Raw genomic sequence first — 21519 nt, forward strand, 5'->3', positions numbered from 1 at the left:
TAGCAACGCAGAGTTGTGGAGACTGTTGCTAGGCGCCGGGATGCTGAGCATCCTAGGTAGCTATCCCGGCGCGAAGCATCTTCTTTCGTCCTCCCTGCTTCGGCAGGACTGTTGTGGCCGGCTATGCACTCCCGGTCCGAGGCAGCGGTGCGGGAACGGAGGCGCTACCGGGAGCTGCAGAAGCAAAGCCAGATCTTTGATGCCCGAGTCAGGACTATCGGGGTAGGTGGTTCTGTAATTATTTGGATTTTCTTGATTGTCATTTAAATTTAATTCTTTGCACGAAGTAGTACGGGGATAGTTTTTTCAACACCAGCTGCGTAACTTTATGCATTTTAAAAAAATCTCTCTTATTTTATACACAAAAAGAGAAAGGAGGAAAGTTTTCCTTCTCAGAAACAACATACAATGCCTAAATAATTATTCAGACTAATTTTACGAAGGATACACAATTGAGTGCAATCCTTTGAAACCTCCTTATAAAATAGTTTCAAGGAATTCCAAAAGGAATAGAACCAGATACAAAGTTAAACAGAACATGTATCTGAAAATTTGAATTACATACTTATTGTTTATTAGGTGCAAATACACAATTTAACAGTAGGCACTGAAACTTGCATACAATTATCCACTTACTGCTGTGTTCTCTAAAATATTATGAAATCTATTTGCTTAATTCTATATAGAAAAAAATAAATGTATAGTCTTCCAACTTGGCAGTAAAATGTTTAATAAATTATAGAAAGAGAAGCTATATTATGTAACAATTTCTTAGGTATGTAAGCTTGCATTTCAGCCACAATTTATTCCTATTTATATTTTTTAAATAAAATAATGGGTTTTTTTTTATTTTGAGAGATTTTCACTGAATGAAATTTATATTTCCTGCAAGTAATATGAAATTTTCCTTTTTTATTTATATCTAAGACAATTTATCATCAGGCAACTCATATGTTCTTTTGTAACTTTCTAAAGTACTGCCCATAATGTAATCATTAGCTTAAGAGATAAACACAATTACCATAAAATTATATGGAAAACAAAAAGTAGTATCAAGCTAAAATCTGGTAGAGAAAAGATATCTGTGTATATTATTGATTTGGAATATGTTGCAGTTATGAAAATGGATTTAATTTTAGCCAGTTATTAGATAAAATTAATATTGTACTTGTGAGTGATCTAATATTATTTACATAAGTGTCTGTTCAAGTTGATGTATGGATCATGGTTATCTGAGTAATCCAACTCTTTGTGCTTACATAATACAAAGAAATATGAACTAGCCACATGGATTTTTCTGTAAATAATCCAGCCACATGTGATATATAAAATCATCCTATTTAATTTTGTTTGTTGGGGCATCTGTATGATATGCATGTTGACTTTTGAAGGTTTTAAAAAGAATTGTAAAGCTAGGCTACATTGATATGTTTTCAGCTACATAATTTTCTTTTTTTATAAATTATAATTCTAATAACTCTTTTCATTGGAGTTATTAAATATCTGGCATGTTAACTAGCATGTTTTTAGTGTTGGACTGATTATTTTTTGGTCCTTAAAATACAAAAGTCAATCTTGGAGATATGTGACATAATTGAATTAAAAGTTCAGTAGTTCTGTATCTATGAGATTTTAAAATCTATTTAATGGGATACAGTGTAATTCTAGTTATTTATTTAGTTTTAATTCATCAATAAAGAAGAATATGATTTTCTTGCCTTTAGTTGTCTCAGCTTTTTATTTCCTGAAAATAGCAGTTAAAGCTGAGCTTATTTTGGGAAATGTCCTCTTCTGGAGCTATCGTCTTTGATATGAAATCTGAACTAAGTTTTCCTTCATGTCTACCACAGATTGATAAGGAAGCTCTGGACGCCCAGGTAAAAGACAAAAAGATTGAAGAAGCAATCCAGAAGGCCCGTGATGATTCCATTGGTATATATCGTATCATTTTTTTAAACAATCTTTTGTCAGATGGCTATAAAAATGAGTTCTCCTTCAGCCCTTCCACCATACAATTTTGATTCCATTCCTATTCCTCATCCATTCACCTAAGATTTTCCTTGGGCAAGTAAGATAGTTGTAAATCATAAGATAATTGAACTCTGCAACGTTTGGGTTTGGATATTTTAGTGAGAACTTCCATCACACCCCTCTCCCTTTTTCCAAAATCTCAGTGTATTCATCCCAGTCTTGAGAACTTTTTGCACTCAACTGGGGTTTTTTTTTGGTACGTACTAAGATAGCACTGCAAGATGGGATACAGATGGCTCAAAAATTAGCTTTTCTGGGCTTAGTGGAGCTGCAAGAAGTACCATTGTGAGATATGAGGAATATTTACTGGCATAGATATTAGCTCTATGGAAGTGTCCCTGTGCAATATTCTTTTCAAGGAATATTTCAAAACATGGGTAGTCCACGACTTACATCTATTTTTTTTAGTGAATATTCAAAGTTATAATGGCACTGAAAAAAGTGACTTCTCACTGATCCTCACACTTACGACCATTGCAGCATCCCCATGGTCATGTGATCAGATTTTGACCACTGAGCCACTGGCATGTATTTACAAATGGTTGCAATATCCCAGGCCAGGAAGCTGGAGTTGCTAACAACTGCATGATTCAACGCATGATAGAACCGTGGTGGCGCAGTGGTTAGAATGCAATACTGCAGCCTACTTCTGCTAATTGCTGGCTGCCTGCAATTTGGCAGTTCAAATCTCACCAGGCTCAAGGTTACTCAGCCTTCCATTCCGCAGAGGTCAGTAAAATGAGGACCCAGATTGTTGGGGGCAATATGCTGACTCTGCAATATGCAATATTCTGTAAACTGCTTAGAGCTGTAAAGCACTGTGAAGCGGTATATAAGTCTAAGTGCTATTGCTATTCACAAGTGCAGTGATTGTTTAACAACTATGGCAAAGAAGGTCATAAAATTGGATGCAACTTGCTTAATAGCCACTTTGTTTAGCAATGGAATTTCTCGTCCCAATTGTGGTCATAAGTTGAGGACTACCTGTAACCATGAACTGCTTCACATGGAGATGAAGTACATGAATATATAATCTGAGCAGGTAAAAGAGCATTGATCTTATTTGGGTTGGAACAATTAACTTCAGCCACTGCTATTTAAGTTCACAAATAATGTTTTTTTTTTTAAGGATTAGAATCACAGCCTTTTTCCCCCTTCTAAATATAGCTGCAGAAATGAAACAAAATGATAAGATCCTCTGCATGTGTGACCAAAGACAGAAAAGAGATACTCGGATTCTAAACAAAGCTATTAATGAATTTCGTCAAAATTATCAGAAACCAGAAACAGTGCGTGAGTACGATCTCTTTGACCCACAACGCCTGCAGAAAGATACTGCTGCCCGCGTTGCTGACAGCGACCCACGCTGTACCATATCCAGCTTGCAGAAGTTCATGGGAGAAGATTTAAACAGCAAGAATAGATGGAGGTTCCAGCAAGAACAAACCAGAGAATGGCTTTTGCAGCAAAAAAAAGAAAAGCAGAATGCACTGGCAGATAAAAAATATGCAGGTATGACCGAATCTACAATAGAGGACCCAGATTGTTGGGGCAATATGCAAATAAGTATTAGATATTGCAAATCGCACAGAGGGTGTTGCAAAGCACCATGCAGCTAAGTGCTTATTGGTATTGCTAGTAGCGGGACAAGGATTTAGTACCTGGCTCTTGTGACATAACACTTGTAACACAAGAATAGTGGGGTGGCCTATAGGTGGAACTCTCACCTCACAATCAGGAGTCTGTGAGTTTGATCCTAGGTAGAGGCAGATATTTCTCTCTCTGGGCACACTGAGAATATATCTGCTGAACAAAACTCCGCATTGGTGACAGGAAAGGCATCCGGCCATTAAAACACTTTGCTAGCTCCATTCAGTTGCCCAGGGATAATGGGGTCATTAAATGAAGATGACTTGTGACATAACTGATTTGTTACAATTTGTAGATGAACTCTACAAGCAGCAGAGACTGGAGCTTGATGAAAAGGCTATGAATCTCCAACGAGCAGATGAGGAAACCAGACGAGCAATTTGTATCACTACTACAGAATTCAATCAAGCCCTGGTAAAGCAAAATTGGTTATTATTACTTAAATATAGTACCTGAGAAAAGGTATGACATTGTAATTGCTTTTTTTTTAAAAGGCAGTTCTTTTACATTTCAAAAAAAAGATATAATACAAATTAACCCAAAGAAAAAAGATTAAAGGGGAGAGGGGAACAAATGGGGAGATCGGGAAAGTAAAAACAATAGAGTAGACTAGATTGGATTGGATTGGATTGGATTAGAATAGAATAGAATAGAATAGAATAGAATAGAATAGAATAGAATAGAATAGAAAATATAGAATGGAATGGAATAGAATAGAAAATACAGAATGGAATGGAATGGAAAGTATGGAATGGAATGGAATGGAATAGAATAGAAAATATGGAATGGAATGAAAAATATGGAATGGAATAGAATTCTTTAATGGCCAATTGTGATTGGACATACAAGGAATTTATCTCTGGTGCACTGGCTCACAATGTACATATAAACAGTAAGGTGATAGAGTATAGATCATAAATCATAGTTAATAATTAATCATAAGATACAAACAAGTGATAAATCATAAGATACCAATAGAAGAGGGTACTAGGAAAGATAAGACGATAAGTACTGTGGGAATTAGGTGACAAGAAAAGAAAGAAACGAAATATAAAAAGAATTACCTCCAACTTTCTTCAGTACAGGTACAAATATATATATAATAAAATAACCTCTCACTGTACATTAAAACATCACATAGAAAATAGACAAACTAAACAGTCCAATTCCCCCCCAAACCATATGATCACTTATTCTAAATTTAAGCATAAACCTTAAGTATATGTAGACCAGGGGTGTCCAACCTTTCACCTTCCCTGGGCCACATTAGAAGATGAAAATTTGGTTTGGGCCGCACATAAAATAAAACAACAGTAATGATACCTGATCATCCAAAAAACCCATAGAAAACATAGTTAACATATTAAATTTATTTGGAAATGAAGTTAGTGAGATGTTTTTATTATTAATTATTTATTAAAAATTATTTATTTTTTATCATGGTTTTTTTATCATGGTTTATTTTCCGGCCAAATTTTGCGGGGGGGGGGAGAAAACTCACCCGCCTTGCGCCTACCTCTCCTCCTGCAAATGGTCCGGCTGGATGAGGCAGGACTGGAAGGCAGAAGCAGCAGCGGCGGGGGCAGTGGCGGCAGGGGCAGAAGCAGCAGCGGTGGCGGGGGCAGAAGCGGAGGTGGTGGGGGCAGAAGCAGCAGCAGCAGGGGCAGAAGCGGCAGCGACAGCAGGGGCAGAAGTGGCAGCAGGGGCAGAAGCGGCGGGGGCAGAAGTGGCGGGGGCAGAAGCGGCGGCGATGGCGGTGGTGGCAACAGCAGGAGGTGGCGCTCTGACGGCGCCTGCTTTTTCTGTTGCTGCTTGGCCTGGCGCTCGCCTCGCCCTGCCTCGCGCCTGCTTCTCCTCCTCCTCCTCACTGGCTCTGGCATGAAGGTTGGGATGGGCACTGGGCCGCATTACAAGGTGACCTGGGCCGCATGCGGCCCTTGGGCCGCAGGTTGGACAAGCCTGATGTAGACACACACACACACACAAATAAAATATAGTAATTATTGAAGCAAATGTTCAATAATTATGGTGTTCAAAGTAGTTTTTAAATGTTAATAGTCTAGGATATTTATTTTCATATAGCTGAAATAGGCTATTACAAATATTTACACTTCAGCTTGAAAGTAAGTCTGATTATTGACTGTTATCATTTATTGTTGCACCTGTTCCAGAGTCTAAATGGCTTGGGATAAGACAAAAAAAAAAAACTTTTATTGGGTGGATTTTGCAAATCGTGAGAGAGTTGACATCATTGAGGAGCATGACATCATTGAGCAAAGGACACAAATTGCATAAAGAGATATGAATCTGTAATGTATTTTCTATATTGTATGAATTCATTCAAATTTATTAGCCACCCACCTCCTGTGGAAGTTTGAACTTCTTGGAGAATGAGATGGATATAAATAAATACTGTGTATCTGATAAAGCAGATATATTTCAAAGTTTGAATGATGTAAATTTGCTCCAAAATCAAGTTAAGCTATATAGAATTCCTGCCAGAGCTCAACTTGATTTTGGAGTGTATTTTGAATTTACCTCATTGAGATTTGGAGAGTATACTTAAAACCCAGCATCCAGTCCAATCTTCAAAGCCCTCTACTTTTATGAATGATGGTTTCCAGATCTGAATATGTAATCTCCATGCAGCAGTAGTTATGGCATGATCTCATAGTTGGGTTAGCAGTAACTGTTTATTTATTTATTTAATTTGTCAAGCGATTATAAGATAACAGATATAAGTATAAACATAGTTATGAATACATGAAATGGATACATGTAAGAAAAAAAGAATAAATAGGACAGGGACGGTAGGCATGTTGGTGCACTTATGCACACCCCCTACAGACCTCTTAGGAAAGGGATGAGGTCAATAGTAGACAGTCTAAGGTTAAAGTTTTTGGGGTTTGGGGAAGAAACCACAGAGTCAGGTAGAGTATTCCAGACATTGACCACTCTGTTGCTGAAGTCGTATTTCCTGCAATCAAGTTTGGTACAATTAACCTTGAGTTTGTATCTATTGTGTGTTCTTGTGTTGTTATGGTTGAAGCTGAAGTATTCATTGACAGGTAGGACATTGCAATATATAATATATAGTAATACTATACTTAGATCAGACTGAAGGCGGCGTAGTTCTAGATTTTCTAGGTCTAGAATTTCAAGTCTGGTGACATAAGGTATTCTGCAATGAGTAGAGGAGTGGAGAACTCTTCTTGTGAAGTATTTCTGGACTTTCTCAACTGTGTTAATATCAGATACATAATGCGGGTTCCAGACTGATGAGCTGTATTCAAGTATTGGTCTAGCAAATGTTTTGTATGCTCTAGTTAGTAGTGTGATATTACCAGAGAAAAAGCTACGCAAGATTAGGTTAACAACTCTTAATGCCTTTTTGGCTATGTAGTTGCAGTGGGCTCTAGCACTTAGGTCATTAGAGATGAGAACTCCAAGGTCCTTGACGGAGTTTGGATCATCAACAAGGTCTTGACTATTCAGCTTGTATTTTATTTTCTGATTTTTTTTGCCAATATGTAAGACAGTTGAGATTTGAAGTTGCCATTTGTCACCTTGTCATTTGTGACTGTCCTTGCCCTATCTTGGATAGGGCATCCTGAGCACTCAACGTCGTGCTCATTTCTGATTAAGCCTTATCCTAAGCAAGGGAAGGAAACTGGATTGTTTTGTATCACTGTGTATTTTTGAACCTCTCCAGAAGATTGAGTTACTCATGCAACTGAAGCCATAATACTTGCTTGTTCTGACTTAGTGCAGTGTAAGAACCTGATCCATGCGGTTTGTTTCATGACTTGGAAGGAGGTGTAAATCTACCACAGAACTCATTGGCAGTGTTGAATAGAGTAATGAGGAGGGAAGAGCAAAGGTTTCCCTCTAGTCCGTCTAGGCAGGAAAAGAAATAATTTAAAATGATTGGTCAACTTTTCCAGGCGGGAAAAAGAGATAATCTCAGTGGCCGAGCTGCCTGACAGCTCCCTTTAAAAGAGGGAGCTGTAGGACAGGCATCTCACTTCGTTGTACTGGTTTACCAAATAAAGAGCTGTTTTTCACTTGCTGTTTGTCACAGCTCTCAAGTTTGTCACAGCTCCAACTTAACAGGCAGACCTGAAAGGACAAGAAGCAACACCCAGATCAGGATGTCAATGTATATTTTTATTTTGCATCATGTGCGCAATTGTAATTTTTAATTTGTCAGAATGAGAGAAGAGTTTTAAAAGACTTCGCAATTCTCTCCTTAGTCTCTTTTTACTCTTTATCTTATCTTACTTACCCTGTCTTGATTTCCTACCAAAAACCCTACAAAACACAATTGCTGAACTTGATTTAAACATTTGCCATCTGGTGAGGGCCAACTCTCTCTCACTTTGTAAGCATTGCTGTGATTTTTTTTTTAAAGGCTGCTGAGTCTGAACGTAAGAGAAGACTTGAAAAACAGCAAGAAGAAGAAGCAAACGAGAGGGATATTTTGAGCCAGCTTCAGGGGGATTTGCTGACTGAAAACCCACAGCAAGCTGTCAGCTCCTTTGGACCAAATTGTATCATCACGGATCGATGGAAAGGAATGAGCCAAGCTCAGCTGAAAGAAATCCAGGATATTCAGCTGCAACAAGTTCTGGAGAAGCAGGTATTCCCTTTAAAGAAATAACTTTGTGGAATAACAACCTGGAATTCTGCATGGTGTGATCAAAAAAGTCAAGATGGGCTTCTTTTTCTCCTCCTTTTCCTCCTTCCTTCTTCCATAAAACTTTAAACTATCAGAATGAAGCCACCTTCCTGGCTTTGTCATTGACTAAAAATAATTCATTATCGGTACATGTTTCTGATAGTAACTGACATACTAACAGATAGGCCGGGCTTGTGCCTCTCCACATTCACATATAGCGTGTTGTTATCCGCTAAGAGGCTCTTTGAAGGGTCCTCCAAAGAGTATAAGGGAGGTTGGCTCCTTCAGCCATTTCCTCATTTTTCCAGCCATTCCTTGCTCGATGGTCTCCTTCCTCTGTCTTTGATCTTCCTCCATCAGATCAAACTTGGGAAAACCAAGATGGGCTGCAGTAGTCTGAGGAAAGCTCCACCTGTTTTCCAGATGCATCCTGCATGCCACACACATAAAACACAGAGGCGGAGCTTTGATGGCACTGCTATGTCTTCCATCTTGATCTGTTTGACCACACTCTCCAAATGCTCCTATCTGCAACCTTCACCTTCCTACACCATTATTACTTCGGCAGGGGCTGTTGGAAATTGTAGCCGTGCAACAGATTAAGGACCACAGGTCCTGTTTAATGGGTGGTAAAGGGAGGGGGGAGCCTAAACCAATCTTTGTACATTAGGATTCCAGATAGCTTGAACCTCCCTGACTCCTTCAACTCCAGAAGGACCTTGGGAAGAGTCCGGGTCCTTAGCAGCCCATCTGTTGAAAGCTACTAGCAGCACAGAAAGATGGATGGGGGGGCAGGGGTGTTTTATTGCTGACCACAGACCAGCTTTCTGATTCTCATGCAGAGGTTAGATGAAGAGGAACGCCAGAAAAACGCAGAATGGGAACGGAAGCGGATTCAGGAGGCCAGAGCTGAATTGCTCTACGATCGTCATCAGCAACGTCAGAATCGGGACTTGCGGAGAGCGTTAGATAATTTTAATGTGCAGCTATCCCAGGAGCAGAAAAATAAGTAAGACATTTTCTGGATGCCCACTTTGTTTTAGCCCAAGATGAGCCCAGAAACTCCCCCGGGGCAAATTAGCGGGACTTGGTAGCATCAGCATCTGCTTCTGGCAAGACATATGATGCCTCTAGAGGTTTTAAGGCCTGGTAGCTTTGTCCAGTGGAGTGGCAGAATAATCTGCCTGCCGTTATTTAATTCTCAACAGCTTTCCAGCCTGCCCAATAACCCTGCTCTACAGGTGCATGCATGTACAAAGGGGTGGGGCCTCAGTTATGCTGTCATGTTCATCATTATGTGTTTTATGACTGCCCTCAACAAATACCATTGATGTCAACTTATTTCAAAGCACGCTTTTTATTAGTGTCTTAGATAATTTTTGGGCGGGTGCTAACTCCTGGCAAGTCAGTGCTAACTCCTGGCAAGTGCTTGGACAAATCCTTGCAGTTTTCTTGGCAAGTGTTTTTGAAAATAGTTTGCCATTGCTCCCTCCCTGGGACTGAGAAAGAGTGATTGACTCAAAGTCACCCATTTGGCTTTATGCTTAAGGTTGGACCAGAAAACCATGGTCTCTGAGTTTCTATCCTTCTCTCTTAACCATTTCACCAAACTGGCATTCTAATTTCTTTATCCCATTTGTAAAAAAAAAAAGACATTGATTTCTTATTGATACTGAGAATAAGCAATCTCATATTTAGAGACCTTAATCATTAACATGTATCAACTGTTTTTTTTTTTTCCAGACAAGCATATATGAATGAAGAAGTATATACAAATTTTCCTTCTGGCCAATACTACTCACAGTTTAACACGCTTGCCCGATGATGTTGGAGCCGATATTCTCATATAGAAGTGCAGCTTATATGTTTGTAAAAATATTTCTACTTTCTTGACATAAATAATAAAAAAATATAACATTACAGATGATTTTCTTGCTCTAAAGGGTTTGCAACTATGGGGGAACATATTCTGTCCTCTATAATTACTGACTGAATGTATAAAGGCAGATAGATAACTTCACAAAGCAACCATACAAAGTCTTTTTATTGGGTCATCAGGCATCCTCAAGATAACTCACGGTTACATCGAGATTCATCTCAATGTCCAACTCTTTGCATAGCTGACTTTCTGGTGTAAAAGGATGGTAATTTTTCATCCCCAAAATGAAGGAGCAAGGGGTTGAGGCAGCAGCATGTTGCTGGGTTCCAGGCAAGAGTGGAGAGACCTCCCCCAACCCACCAAGGATCAATTCAGTGACCAATCAGGATTACAGATGTGGCCACATGACATGGACTACATTTACCATGATGCATTTCCTTAAGGGGAAAGCTCTCAATTCCTAACTAACTACCTCAATTCCCCTTACCGACGCAACTGGCAAATGATGGAGGCAAGTTATCAGCCTGCTTGCAGGACCCGCCTTCTTACCTGTTTGCATATATATATATATATATATATATGTGGATCTTTGGTTGTTCGGGTTTTCTCCCGCGTAAGATTCAAAGTGTCTAGGCAACGTTTCGATGAAGTCTCATTCATCATCATCAGGCCTCTGTCTTTGGCTCTTGCTTTTCAGAGTGATGTGAGGTTGCAGCTGCTTTTTTCTTTCTAACTGTCAGTGGGGGTGGGATTTGAATGGGTGGGGGCTTGGCTGTGTTCTGATTGGGTGGGGGTGTCTTCTCATTGGTGGGGGGCCTGGCTGTGTTTTGATTGGTTGGGGGGTTGGCCGTGTTCTGATTGGCTGGATTTCTTGCTGCCCGGCTTCGAGTTCGAGGTCGCGCTGCATCTCCAACCTACTCCAAGACCCCGCATACAAACCCCTAAAGACAGACCCCACCACCTACCTAGAAAAAACTACCAAATCCAAAATAAAAACCTCCCCCATCAGTGAAGAAATCCAGCAAAGAATCATACCCAGAGAAAAATCATCCAGATGCCCCAAGCTTTATGGTCTCCCCAAGATACACAAAGAAGGAACCCCACTCAGACCAATAGTCAGCTCCATAGGCTCACCTCTACAAAACCTGGCCAAATTTCTCGCCAAACAACTACAACCCTATGCAGAATCCATCAACTCACATGTAAGAAACTCATTCCAGTTCATCGAAATCATAAAGAAACAAAACTTACAACCCAGCGACCTACTAGTAAGCTTCGATGTCATATCCCTCTTCACCCAAATACCAATAAAAGAAGCCTTGACAGCCATCCAAAACAAATACAACCCCCCAAGCACATCCTAGATCTGACCAACCACTGCCTATCCAATACATACTTCACCTACAATGGACAAAAATACAAACAAATAGAAGGAGCACCCATGGGATCACCCTCTCACCTGTCATCGCAAACCTCTACATGGAACACTTTGAAACACAAGCTCTAGAAAAATACGACCACAAACCCAAACTCTGGCTCAGATACGTAGATGACACCTTCATAATCTGGCCACATGGGAAAGAAAAACTAAGCAAGTTCCTCACACACCTCAACAGCCTACACCCCAAGATACAATTCACCATGGAAACAGAAACCAACAATCAACTTCCCTTCCTAGATGTCTTGGTATACAAAAGATCCAATGGCTCCCTAGGACACACCATCTACCAAAAGAAAACACATACAAACCGCTATCTACATGCACTCTCACACCACCACCCAGCACAGATCAATTCCGTAGCCAAAACACTCATCTCCAGAACAAAATGCTTAGCCGATGAACAACACCAAAAGCCGAACTACACACCCTCACCAACGTACTTACAGCCAATGGATTCCAAAGACACAAGATTACCCACCTAATCCAAAAAGAAACCCCAACCAAAATCCAAGACAGAGAACAAGAAAACGGCAAAGCCCTCCTCCCATATATAAAAGGCACTACAGACAGAATCAGCAAGATCCTCCAAAAACACAATATTAAAACAGCATTCTGCACAAACAGAAAAATATCCACCATCCTAAGAAACCCCAAAGACAGAGTCGAATTAGAAAACCAAGGAGTATACGAAATCCCCTGCACTGCCTGCCCTGCCACATACATTGGACAGACTAACAGAAGAATTAGTGCGCGCATTGAAGAACATAAGAACTCAATCAAAAAAGAAGAAACGACCTCTTCCCTGGTCCAACACCTCAAAGCCACAGGACATAAAATTAACTTTAAAAATACCAGAACTATTGCCAAAACCGAACACTTCAACAGCAGAATAATCAGAGAAGCCATAGAAATAGAAAAACGCCCACACAGCATGAACAAACGAGATGACACCTCCCGCCTCCCAGCCATTTGGAAACCCGCCCTCATGAACAGACGAATACCTGCAACCTCACCACTGCCCACTCCAAACCCCTCCGAGCCATACATGAAGCAAGCCGACACCAACTATGGAGATGCAGCGCGACCTCGAACTCGAAGCCGGGCAGCAAGAAATCCAGCCAATCAGAACACGGCCAACCCCCAACCAATCAAAACACAGCCAGGCCCCCACCAATGAGAAGACACCCCCACCCAATCAGAACACAGCCAAGCCCCCACCCATTCAAATCCCACCCCCACTGACAGTTAGAAAGAAAAAAGCAGCTGCAACCTCACATCACTCTGAAAAGCAAGAGCCAAAGACAGAGGCCTGATGATGATGAATGAGACTTCATCGAAACGTTGCCTAGACACTTTGAATCTTACGCGGGAGAAAACCCGAACAACCAAGCAAGTAGTACTTTGTGCAGCAGAGGAATCTATTTTAAGGAAGGTCCACAAACAAATGGATCCTCTAAAAAAAACAACTCCAATCCCTTTAGGCCAGGGGTGTCCAACCTTGGCAATTTTAAGACTTGTGGACTTCAACTCCCAGAATTCCTCAGCCAGCTTTCTGGGAGTTGAAGTCCACAAGTCTTAAAGTTGCCAAGGTTGGACACCCCTGCTTTAGGCCAAGAAAATCATCAGAGGATCATCATCACCTCCTCTGCCAAAAAAAAAAAAAAAAGTGGCAGGTGGGAAGGAAGGTTAAAGTTGGATTCTGCTGGTTAGTAAAGCTGGATGAGAGCAGGCCAATTCCTGCAAATCCCTTGAGTAGCTGGTTTGCAAAGTAGGCCTCGTCCTACAGGTTGCAACTACCTCCATGCACTGGTTGCTTCTGATGACGGGCTTTTGGCGATCTTGTGTATCTGAGTGGCTGGTTTGGGAGCCTGTGGGGACCTGGGGAAATGGGGTGGGGAGACACTGCCGCGTGGGTCTATGGCAATTCGCCACAGCCAGCTCACCACAGGACAACTTGCTACGGGACAAGAGTTATACTAATATCGCAGATATGGTGGAATAGAATCATTAAAGAAAGAATGCAAAAAGAGGAACAAAATGAAAGTTGAATGGCAAAAATTATTTATTTTAAATAATTAAATAGAATTGTTAAATTATCCTGCAATGAGTTGCTTGCAGTGAGTTAGCCGTGGCGTATTTGGTCGCTGCAAGTTGGCCGCAGCAAGTTGGCCATGCCCAATTGTCCTATTTCTTTGCAGCATCCCTGCAATCTGTCATAAGGATGAACAACCACAGGAACACTGCAGCGGCCATAAGTACCTTTGTGTGGGTATGGGGTTTGTGTGACTGTTGTAACTTTGACATATGCTGGCTAGGAAATTCTATGAGTCGAAGTCCAAACATTGTAAAGTTGCAAAGGTTGAGAAACACTGATCCAGATCTTAATAATCTCAACAAAAAAATCAGCTAAGCTGCTTTGCAAGACTGAGAACACAAATTTGGCTCCAGGCCACCCACCACACTAAGTCTGGCCAATAAACTCTTATTCCGGTCTTCCCACATGTCTGTAAACAGAACAATGTGGGTTTTCCCCTTAACTAAAATTGGAAGAACTTTTCATTCCAGTGAGACAACAAAGAACTTCCTGCCCCAATGTTTTTGTGTAAGTGAGACATACTTCCTGGAAGAGTAAACACGGAGTGGTGACTGATGCCAAAAGATCAAGTGGCAGGATTGTGGGGCAAGAACAATAATTCTGCCATAATCTCTATGCCATTAAGTATTGGTTAGTGGAAAGAAGAAAGGCAAATGCAGGGTATTCTGCAGAGATGTAGCAGAAAGCCTCTTAAATGGGCACATGGAAATTTAATAATGCAAGTAATTGGCTTCTAATCTCAGCATCAGCAGTGAAAATCACTGCCATATTCAATGCAAACACTCCAAACAATATCAGCTACATTTCTTTGCTCTTGAACTTAAGCTTTTGTTTGCAGAGAATAGCTAAGAATAAAAAAGAACTCTGTAGAGGCTTTTTAACCAGAATAAAGCCAAAACCACAGAATTCATTCTATCTGAAACCCTAGCAAGAATAGCCAATATGTTGCAAAATGCAGATTAAACTATTTCCAGTTTGAAGAGTATATAGGACCGCTAAAGAATGTGAGGAATTGTCAGCTGCCCCAACTGGGTCAATAGAAAATAAGGATTCCTAGACTCACAGCTAAAGAAAGTATGGTTTACTAAAGCCAAATGATTACAGTGTAGCAAAGCTAAATCTGGCATTTCGTGCCCCCAACCAAGCGTTTAACAACCCCCCTTTGGTTCTGTGTCCCCCCCCTAGTTATTGGTGAGTGACCAATCATAGTCAAACTAATTATTTTGGTAACGGTTCTCCAACCACCTGGGCCGTGGCTCATCCGGAACCTGGCTGCACGAGCCACTGGTCGGCACATGTGCGCAGGCAGCTCAACTTGGGCGAGTGGCAAGCTGAAGCGTGTGCACGCCAGCCTGCCACTTGCATGGCCCAGTTTCCCCCCACCCCCCATCCTGCTCGGCTGCCAAGCCATAAAGGTTGGAGACTGCTGTCTTATTGAACATAGAATAAAACATAGAATAAAACATAGAATAATAAGAGTTGGTAGTGTGAGACTGGGGCGGCATACCTAAAAGTAGTGAAGGCACGTAAGCAAGTGGAGGGATGGGACAAAAGCCAGGGAAACCTCTTTCAGGGAAAAGAATTAAATTGTTAAGGAAACAAAAGGACAAAAGCTAGGCCTGAGCACATGGCAAACCTCTCCCCAAGTCCCACCAACAAAGGAGTTGGGCCTGCTTGGGAAGCCCCTTCCTCACCAACGAAACAAGGACTTTGGGGGATAAAAGGGGGCCCTGAACCCTGCCCTCTCTCTGAGCCAAAGATGGCTGCAGGTTCATCCACAGGGGACCCAAGTCAACCCCAGGGAAATCAAGCCCACTTACTCTTCTCTTTACTGGCAGCTTCCTTGGCTGGATAGGAGATGCTTTCAGTGGGTCTTTTGGGGAGATTTCAAAGGGGACTTGTAGAGTGGCATGGAATAGAATAGAATAGAATAGAATAGAATAGAATAGAATAGAATAGAATAGAATAGAATTCTTTATTGGCCAAGTGTTTTCAGTGCGTAAGCTGTCAGCGTACATAAAAAATACATTAATCAAGAATTAGTGGTTTAGCAGAGTGATGGCATTAAGGAAAAAACTTTGTGCCTAGTTGTTCTGGTGTGCAGTGCTCTATAGCATCGTTTTGAGGGTAGGAGTTGAAACAATTTATGTCCAGGATGTGAGGGGTCTGTAGAGTATTTCACAACCCTTTTTTTGACTTGTGCAGTATACAGGTCCTTGATGATGGGGGACTTCTGACAGTAGGGGCAAGGGGTGCAATTAGATTAATTTGTTGTGACTAAGCAAAGCCTGGCCTTGTTATTATTGTGACACAAGAAATAAATGATGAGAATAATGGGAGTTTAAAGAGACCTTAGAGGTCATCTGTCCAATTGCCTAGTAGAGCATGTTTTTCAACCTTAGCAATTTAAAGATGTGTGCACTTCAACTCCCAGAATTCCTCAGCCAGTACCCGGGGTCCTCCCTCCACAGGTCTTTCCATTGTTTAGGTGTCCTTCATGCTGCCTGTAGGGGGTAGTCTACACTCTGACCTTTTAAGGCCTAGCTGTCTTCCACAGGTAGTGAGAAGGACATCTAAATCTGGCAAAAGACCCAGCGTCCTCCATTTTGTGGCCACTTTCACGAGGCGATTCTTTTTTTTTTCCCCTCCATTTTAAGGGTGGGGAAAAAAAACATACTTTTTTTTCCTTTTGGCTTCAGCTGCTCTCTTCTTCAGCCTGGAGTCAAGGAAGGCTTCCCAAAGGGAGAGAGGTTGGAGGGCTGAGGTGTGAAGGTGAGTTTTACCACCGAATTGGGGGTGAGGAGGAGAAAAAGACCAACAGCCCCTCACGTTTATTTTTGCGACCGTCATAGAGAATCCGAGGCCTTCAGAGGTCATCCAGTCCAGCCCCTGCTCAATCAATGAGACCCTCTGCCACCCTGACGGAACCTTTGATCTGTTTGTGTGCAGTTTAAGGACATTCTGTGCGCTCAATTGTCCTGGGAGCATTGGGGGGCCTGGCCTTCCATCTTTCACCTCCCGTTTTTTCCCCTTTCTTTTAGTCAACAGCCTTTGCCTGAGGTTTGCCTGCTTAGCTTGTAACCCTTCATATTGCAAAGAGCGCGCAGGCTGTGGGGTATTTTATTTTGAAGGTGCACCCTTAGCATCTATCCACAGCTTGATCAAAGATTTATGACATAACCCAAAACGTCATGAAACATTTCCCGGTGCTGATTGTGGACAGGTCGGACAATATATGTCTATATATAGGGTCATTCAACAAGGCTAACTTTGAAGGTGTGCCCAGCTTTTTAAGATACACTGGGAGCTCCCTCCTTTTTGAAGGCAGTAAGGAAACCCACCTGAAAAGATGAGCCCATAGGAGGTCATAGGGCATCTATTTTAGACCTTTAAAATTAAGATTAAGGACAGCAGAGATCCATCGTTACTTGTCCAGAATGTCTTTTCCTACACCATTGGCCCCTGGTCTTTTCGGGGCATTGGTAGGAGGGAGGCCAGCAGAAAGTCTCACTTCTAGATAAAGCACCTAGATGTCATCACCCACCCTTTATTTTCTAAAAAGGTTCCTTTTAGGCCACAGAAGCTTTTGTGGGAATAAAGGGTGACAGAGGCTGGCACTATTGCATTTTGTTTTCAGTATTTAGTTTTACTTCCAAATTGGATGGTGGACATCTATAAAATTCGGGTTGCCCATCCCCATCCTAAAAGACCATCAGTCAAGAAACTGCCAATCAACCTAATAGTAAACGATCCACCAACCGCCATTGGGACAGTAGAACCTCCAAGACTATCCCCACTTAACAGGACAAGCCACTAGAGAATAGAATAAGAATAGGATAGGATAGAATAGAATAGAATAGAATAGAATAGAATAGAATAGAATAGAATAGAATAGAATAGAATAGAATAGAATAATTTATTGGCCAAGTGTGATTGGACACACAAGGAATTTGTCTTGGTACATATGCTCTCAGTGTACATAAAAGAAAAGATACATTCGTTAAGAATCAAGAATCATAACGTACGACACTTAATGATAGTCATAGGGTACAATCAGCAATCAAATCATACTAGGAAACAGTCCATATAAATCGTAAGGATACAAGCAACAAAGTTACAGTCATACAGTCACAAGTGGGAGGGGATGGGTGATAAGGAGTGATGAGAAGATTAATAGTAATAGTAGTGCAGACTTTGTAAATAGTTGGACAGTGTTGAGCGAATTATTTGTTTAGCAGAGTGATGGCGTTTGGGGAAAAAACTGTGCTTGTGTCTAGTTGTTCTGGTGTGCTGGGCTCTATAGTGTCGTGTTGAGGGAAGGAGTTGAAACAGTTTATGTCCAGGATGTGAGGAGTCTGTAAATATTTTCACAGCCCTCTTTTTGACTGGTGCAGTATACAGGTCGAATATAAACAGAGAAAAAACCCCACTCTTAACTAGCACTGATGATCTAATTTGTGTAATGAAATGTCTGCATGTCTCAGAGAGCACCAAGAACCCCTCATATCTGAGTTGAGATACCCCACATCATAAATTACAATATAACATATAATTATGGTAAATTGTACATTGAAACATAGGACACAAATATTCTCAATGCAATTAAAGGCAACTCACAACAAATTAGATACTCTCTCCAGAATGACTTCTGAAAAGTATTTTGTAATAATTTGTTGTTCCCTATCTTAATGGATTAACTGCCATCAGGTCATGTTAGCTCAGTGTTCACATAATTTATTTTGTATTTTTCATGAGATAAAGCTTCTTAGATACAACATTAATCATTTCTATATTGATAATGGGACTGGCAGCTGTATGAAAAAAATATCTAAAATATATATCAGCAATCGAGTTTCAGAGAGTTTGGCATTTCTTAGAATGCAATCTGGTCCTTGATTAGAAAAACACCATCTCATTTCATGGGAGTGCAAGTGAGGAATGTATAAAAAAGTTATTTACATCTAAAGACAGCTTGGTAGTTTAAATACAGTAGATATAGAAAGTCTACACACACCTGTTGTCAGTTTTTTGCTATGAAAAACAATCAGACCAAGATAATTAACTTCAATTTTTTTCCACCTTTAACATAGCATATAAGCTATACAACTCAATTGAAAAACTGAAATCTTTTAGGAGGAAAAATAACAATTAAAAATACCATGGTTGCACATTTTAAACCAATCTTTTGTTGAAGCACTTTGATTTTGTGACAGCATTCAGTCTTTATGTTGTAAGTTATCAACGTGACACATTTTGCTTTTGGGGTCTACCCTTCCACGTAAAAGTACTTCAAATTTGTCAGATTGGAAGAGCTCCTGTGCATAGATAGCCCTCTTCAGATCACCCCACAGATTTCCAATTGGGATCATTAACTTATACTTAAATAATCCAATATAGTGATGCTAACCTTAATATTGAAGTAGTTAATCAAATTCCTTAAAACTAGCTGATATGGAGGTAAAGTCCATGAAAATGTAATGATTTGTCACTTTCTCTGAGCATTTCTAACATGCCCAATAAATGGATAAAACATTGTTTCTTATAAGGAAAGATTGCTGGTTGTTATAGCAGTATGGACTTTATTCACATACACATGTACACAGATGAAGGAATTTTAAATATTTTTTAATTGAAGAAAAACTTTGAGGGTTCAAAGTTTGATTTAAAAAAAACTAAAAGGCTAATTTTTCTCTGGTCTTACAAAAGATGATGCAGATTTCAAAGTTGTCAGAAAAAGAGGAACTCCAATTATTTATTTTATTTATTATTATTTTATTTATTTAGCATATGGCAAATACATAGACTTATGGTGGCTCAAATATTAATGTCCAGTCCCACCCTATATTGATTGGTTGACTATGTTGATTCATTGCTATGTATTTAGAGCCAGGAGTTCTACAAAATGTCTGATTGCCAACTGTCATTAACTGCCAATGCTTCAGTGTAGTCTGGCTTCCAACTGAAGAATGAGGAGCTGATGGATAAAAATCTCCAATTGGTTGAAAAGAGAGTTTGAGAAAAGACTGAGCAGGTGAGAAATTTTCAGATAGCAACCTTGACTTTTTCTTCCAGAATTTCATATTAGGTTTGGGAAAAATAAGAGATGACTCTTTTCAACAAAACATTCTAGCTCTCCATGTTGAGTGCCTTTATCTGATCTCAGTGAGGCCTTGTTTCCTCAAAGATTTTCACTTCCAGTAATAGTAGCAGTAGCAAAAGAAAAGAGAGCACTGGGTCTCTTTGAAGGATCTTTTACCTAATTTGCTGCTCATTGACTTCAGCTCTTGGTTTCCCCTTTATTCTGTATTTCAACCCTCACCAATTCAGTTTTCTCCATCCTTTTGTTCATATTAGAAACTTCAGAAATTGTTTTGAATTGATTTGTGCTGTTCTGGTATGTAAGAAAAAGGGAAAAAAAGTTTTTAAGATCTGAAGATTCCTTTGTTGTAGTAACAGATTACGTGAAGTAAAATTTATTAACTTGAACTTAAATAATCAAACTTTTAAATACAGTGGTGTTAACCTTAATACTGAAGAAGCTAGTCAAATCCCTTAACAATATAATGGAGGAATAGTTATGATCTTGAAAGATTTACTGATTGTCAAATTTACTGAGCATTTCTAAAGCATCCAATAAATCATTCCAGCATTGGTTCCTGTAAGAAGAACTTGCTAGCTGTTGTAATAGAACTAGCAAAACTACATTTATTAAAAAGTAAGGTTATGTATATACAAACAAAATGCCAGATATTTTTAATTAGTTTTAAACAAGTTTGATGATTCAAGTAAAAACCTAGGGGAGGGGGCTAATTTCATTCTTGTCTTGATATTTTACAGAGTAAGTATTTTAGATGAACAAGTGGACAAGCTCAGAATGGAGAATCAAAACCTCATTTGTAAAATTCAAGAACAAGTTGTGGAGAAGGTGACCTCCTGAGAAAAATAATGATCTTAAAGGTGAGAAATATTTAGATAGCAATCCTGACATATTCTTTCTAATTAAAATTTATTAGAATCTTGAGACCAGATGTAAACAAGATACTGAATAAAAGAAATATTACTTTCATATATGTGTGTATAAGAATAAAATCAATGGATTGTAAATAATAAAAAATAATGGAGTGTAAAAAATTAAAAACATAGTTATACTTGGTGATTCAAGTAAAAACAATAAGGGGTAATTTCTGGTTTTCATAATTTACAGAAAGACAACAGTAATTTCAAAGCTGTTGTCAGAAACAGAAGAGCTTTGAATGAAGAACAAGAAGCCTACATTTTAAAATCTTGAAATAATTGAAGAAAAAGAGGTGCTCTGTAAATATTTTAAAGAAAGACTGGTCAGGTGAGAAACTTTGTTAGAAACCCTGGCTTTCTTTTCCAGAATTTCATATTAAATAGCTTCACAGGGAAACTTCATAGCGAAATCATCTTATGCAGGAGATTCATGGTTATACCCCAGTAAGTAATATAGAAATTCCATGGGGGATGATGTTCACATGGTGTAAGAAGAATGTCTCCCACATCTTGAATTTGGCTCATCAATCTGCTTTCATTAAAGAATCATACATTTCCCATGTCACTTATAGAATATTGAAAAGTAGCTTAGGATTTCTGGGATAATGTCAGTTGAAAAACAAATAAAATCATCGCCCATTCTTGTTCATGAGTTTTTACTTTCCTTCTCTATTTTAATTAAATATTTTGTATTTGTTCCTCCAGCCTGGAAACAGGATGGTCCAGTGAAA

At 39.7% G+C, this 21519-nt stretch overlaps 1 protein-coding gene across 1 annotated transcript; it reads left to right on the forward strand.

Moving 5' to 3' along the window:
- The first annotated feature begins 33 nt into the window (after nt 1-33).
- Nucleotides 34-10279, forward strand: RIBC2 (RIB43A domain with coiled-coils 2). The gene is made up of 7 exons (XM_026705845.2): nt 34-222; nt 1851-1932; nt 3199-3543; nt 3977-4095; nt 8093-8320; nt 9202-9368; nt 10103-10279. The coding sequence occupies exons 1-7, from the start codon at nt 124-126 to the stop codon at nt 10182-10184; spliced, it is 1122 nt and encodes a 373-aa protein (XP_026561630.1). The 5' UTR covers nt 34-123; the 3' UTR covers nt 10185-10279.
- Nucleotides 10280-21519: the final 11240 nt, after the last annotated feature.

The sequence above is a fragment of the Pseudonaja textilis genome, chromosome 5, assembly GCF_049901715.1.
Source record: "Pseudonaja textilis isolate UNSWEBS1 chromosome 5, rPseTex1.2, whole genome shotgun sequence".
Classification (NCBI taxonomy): Eukaryota; Metazoa; Chordata; class Lepidosauria; order Squamata; family Elapidae; genus Pseudonaja; species Pseudonaja textilis.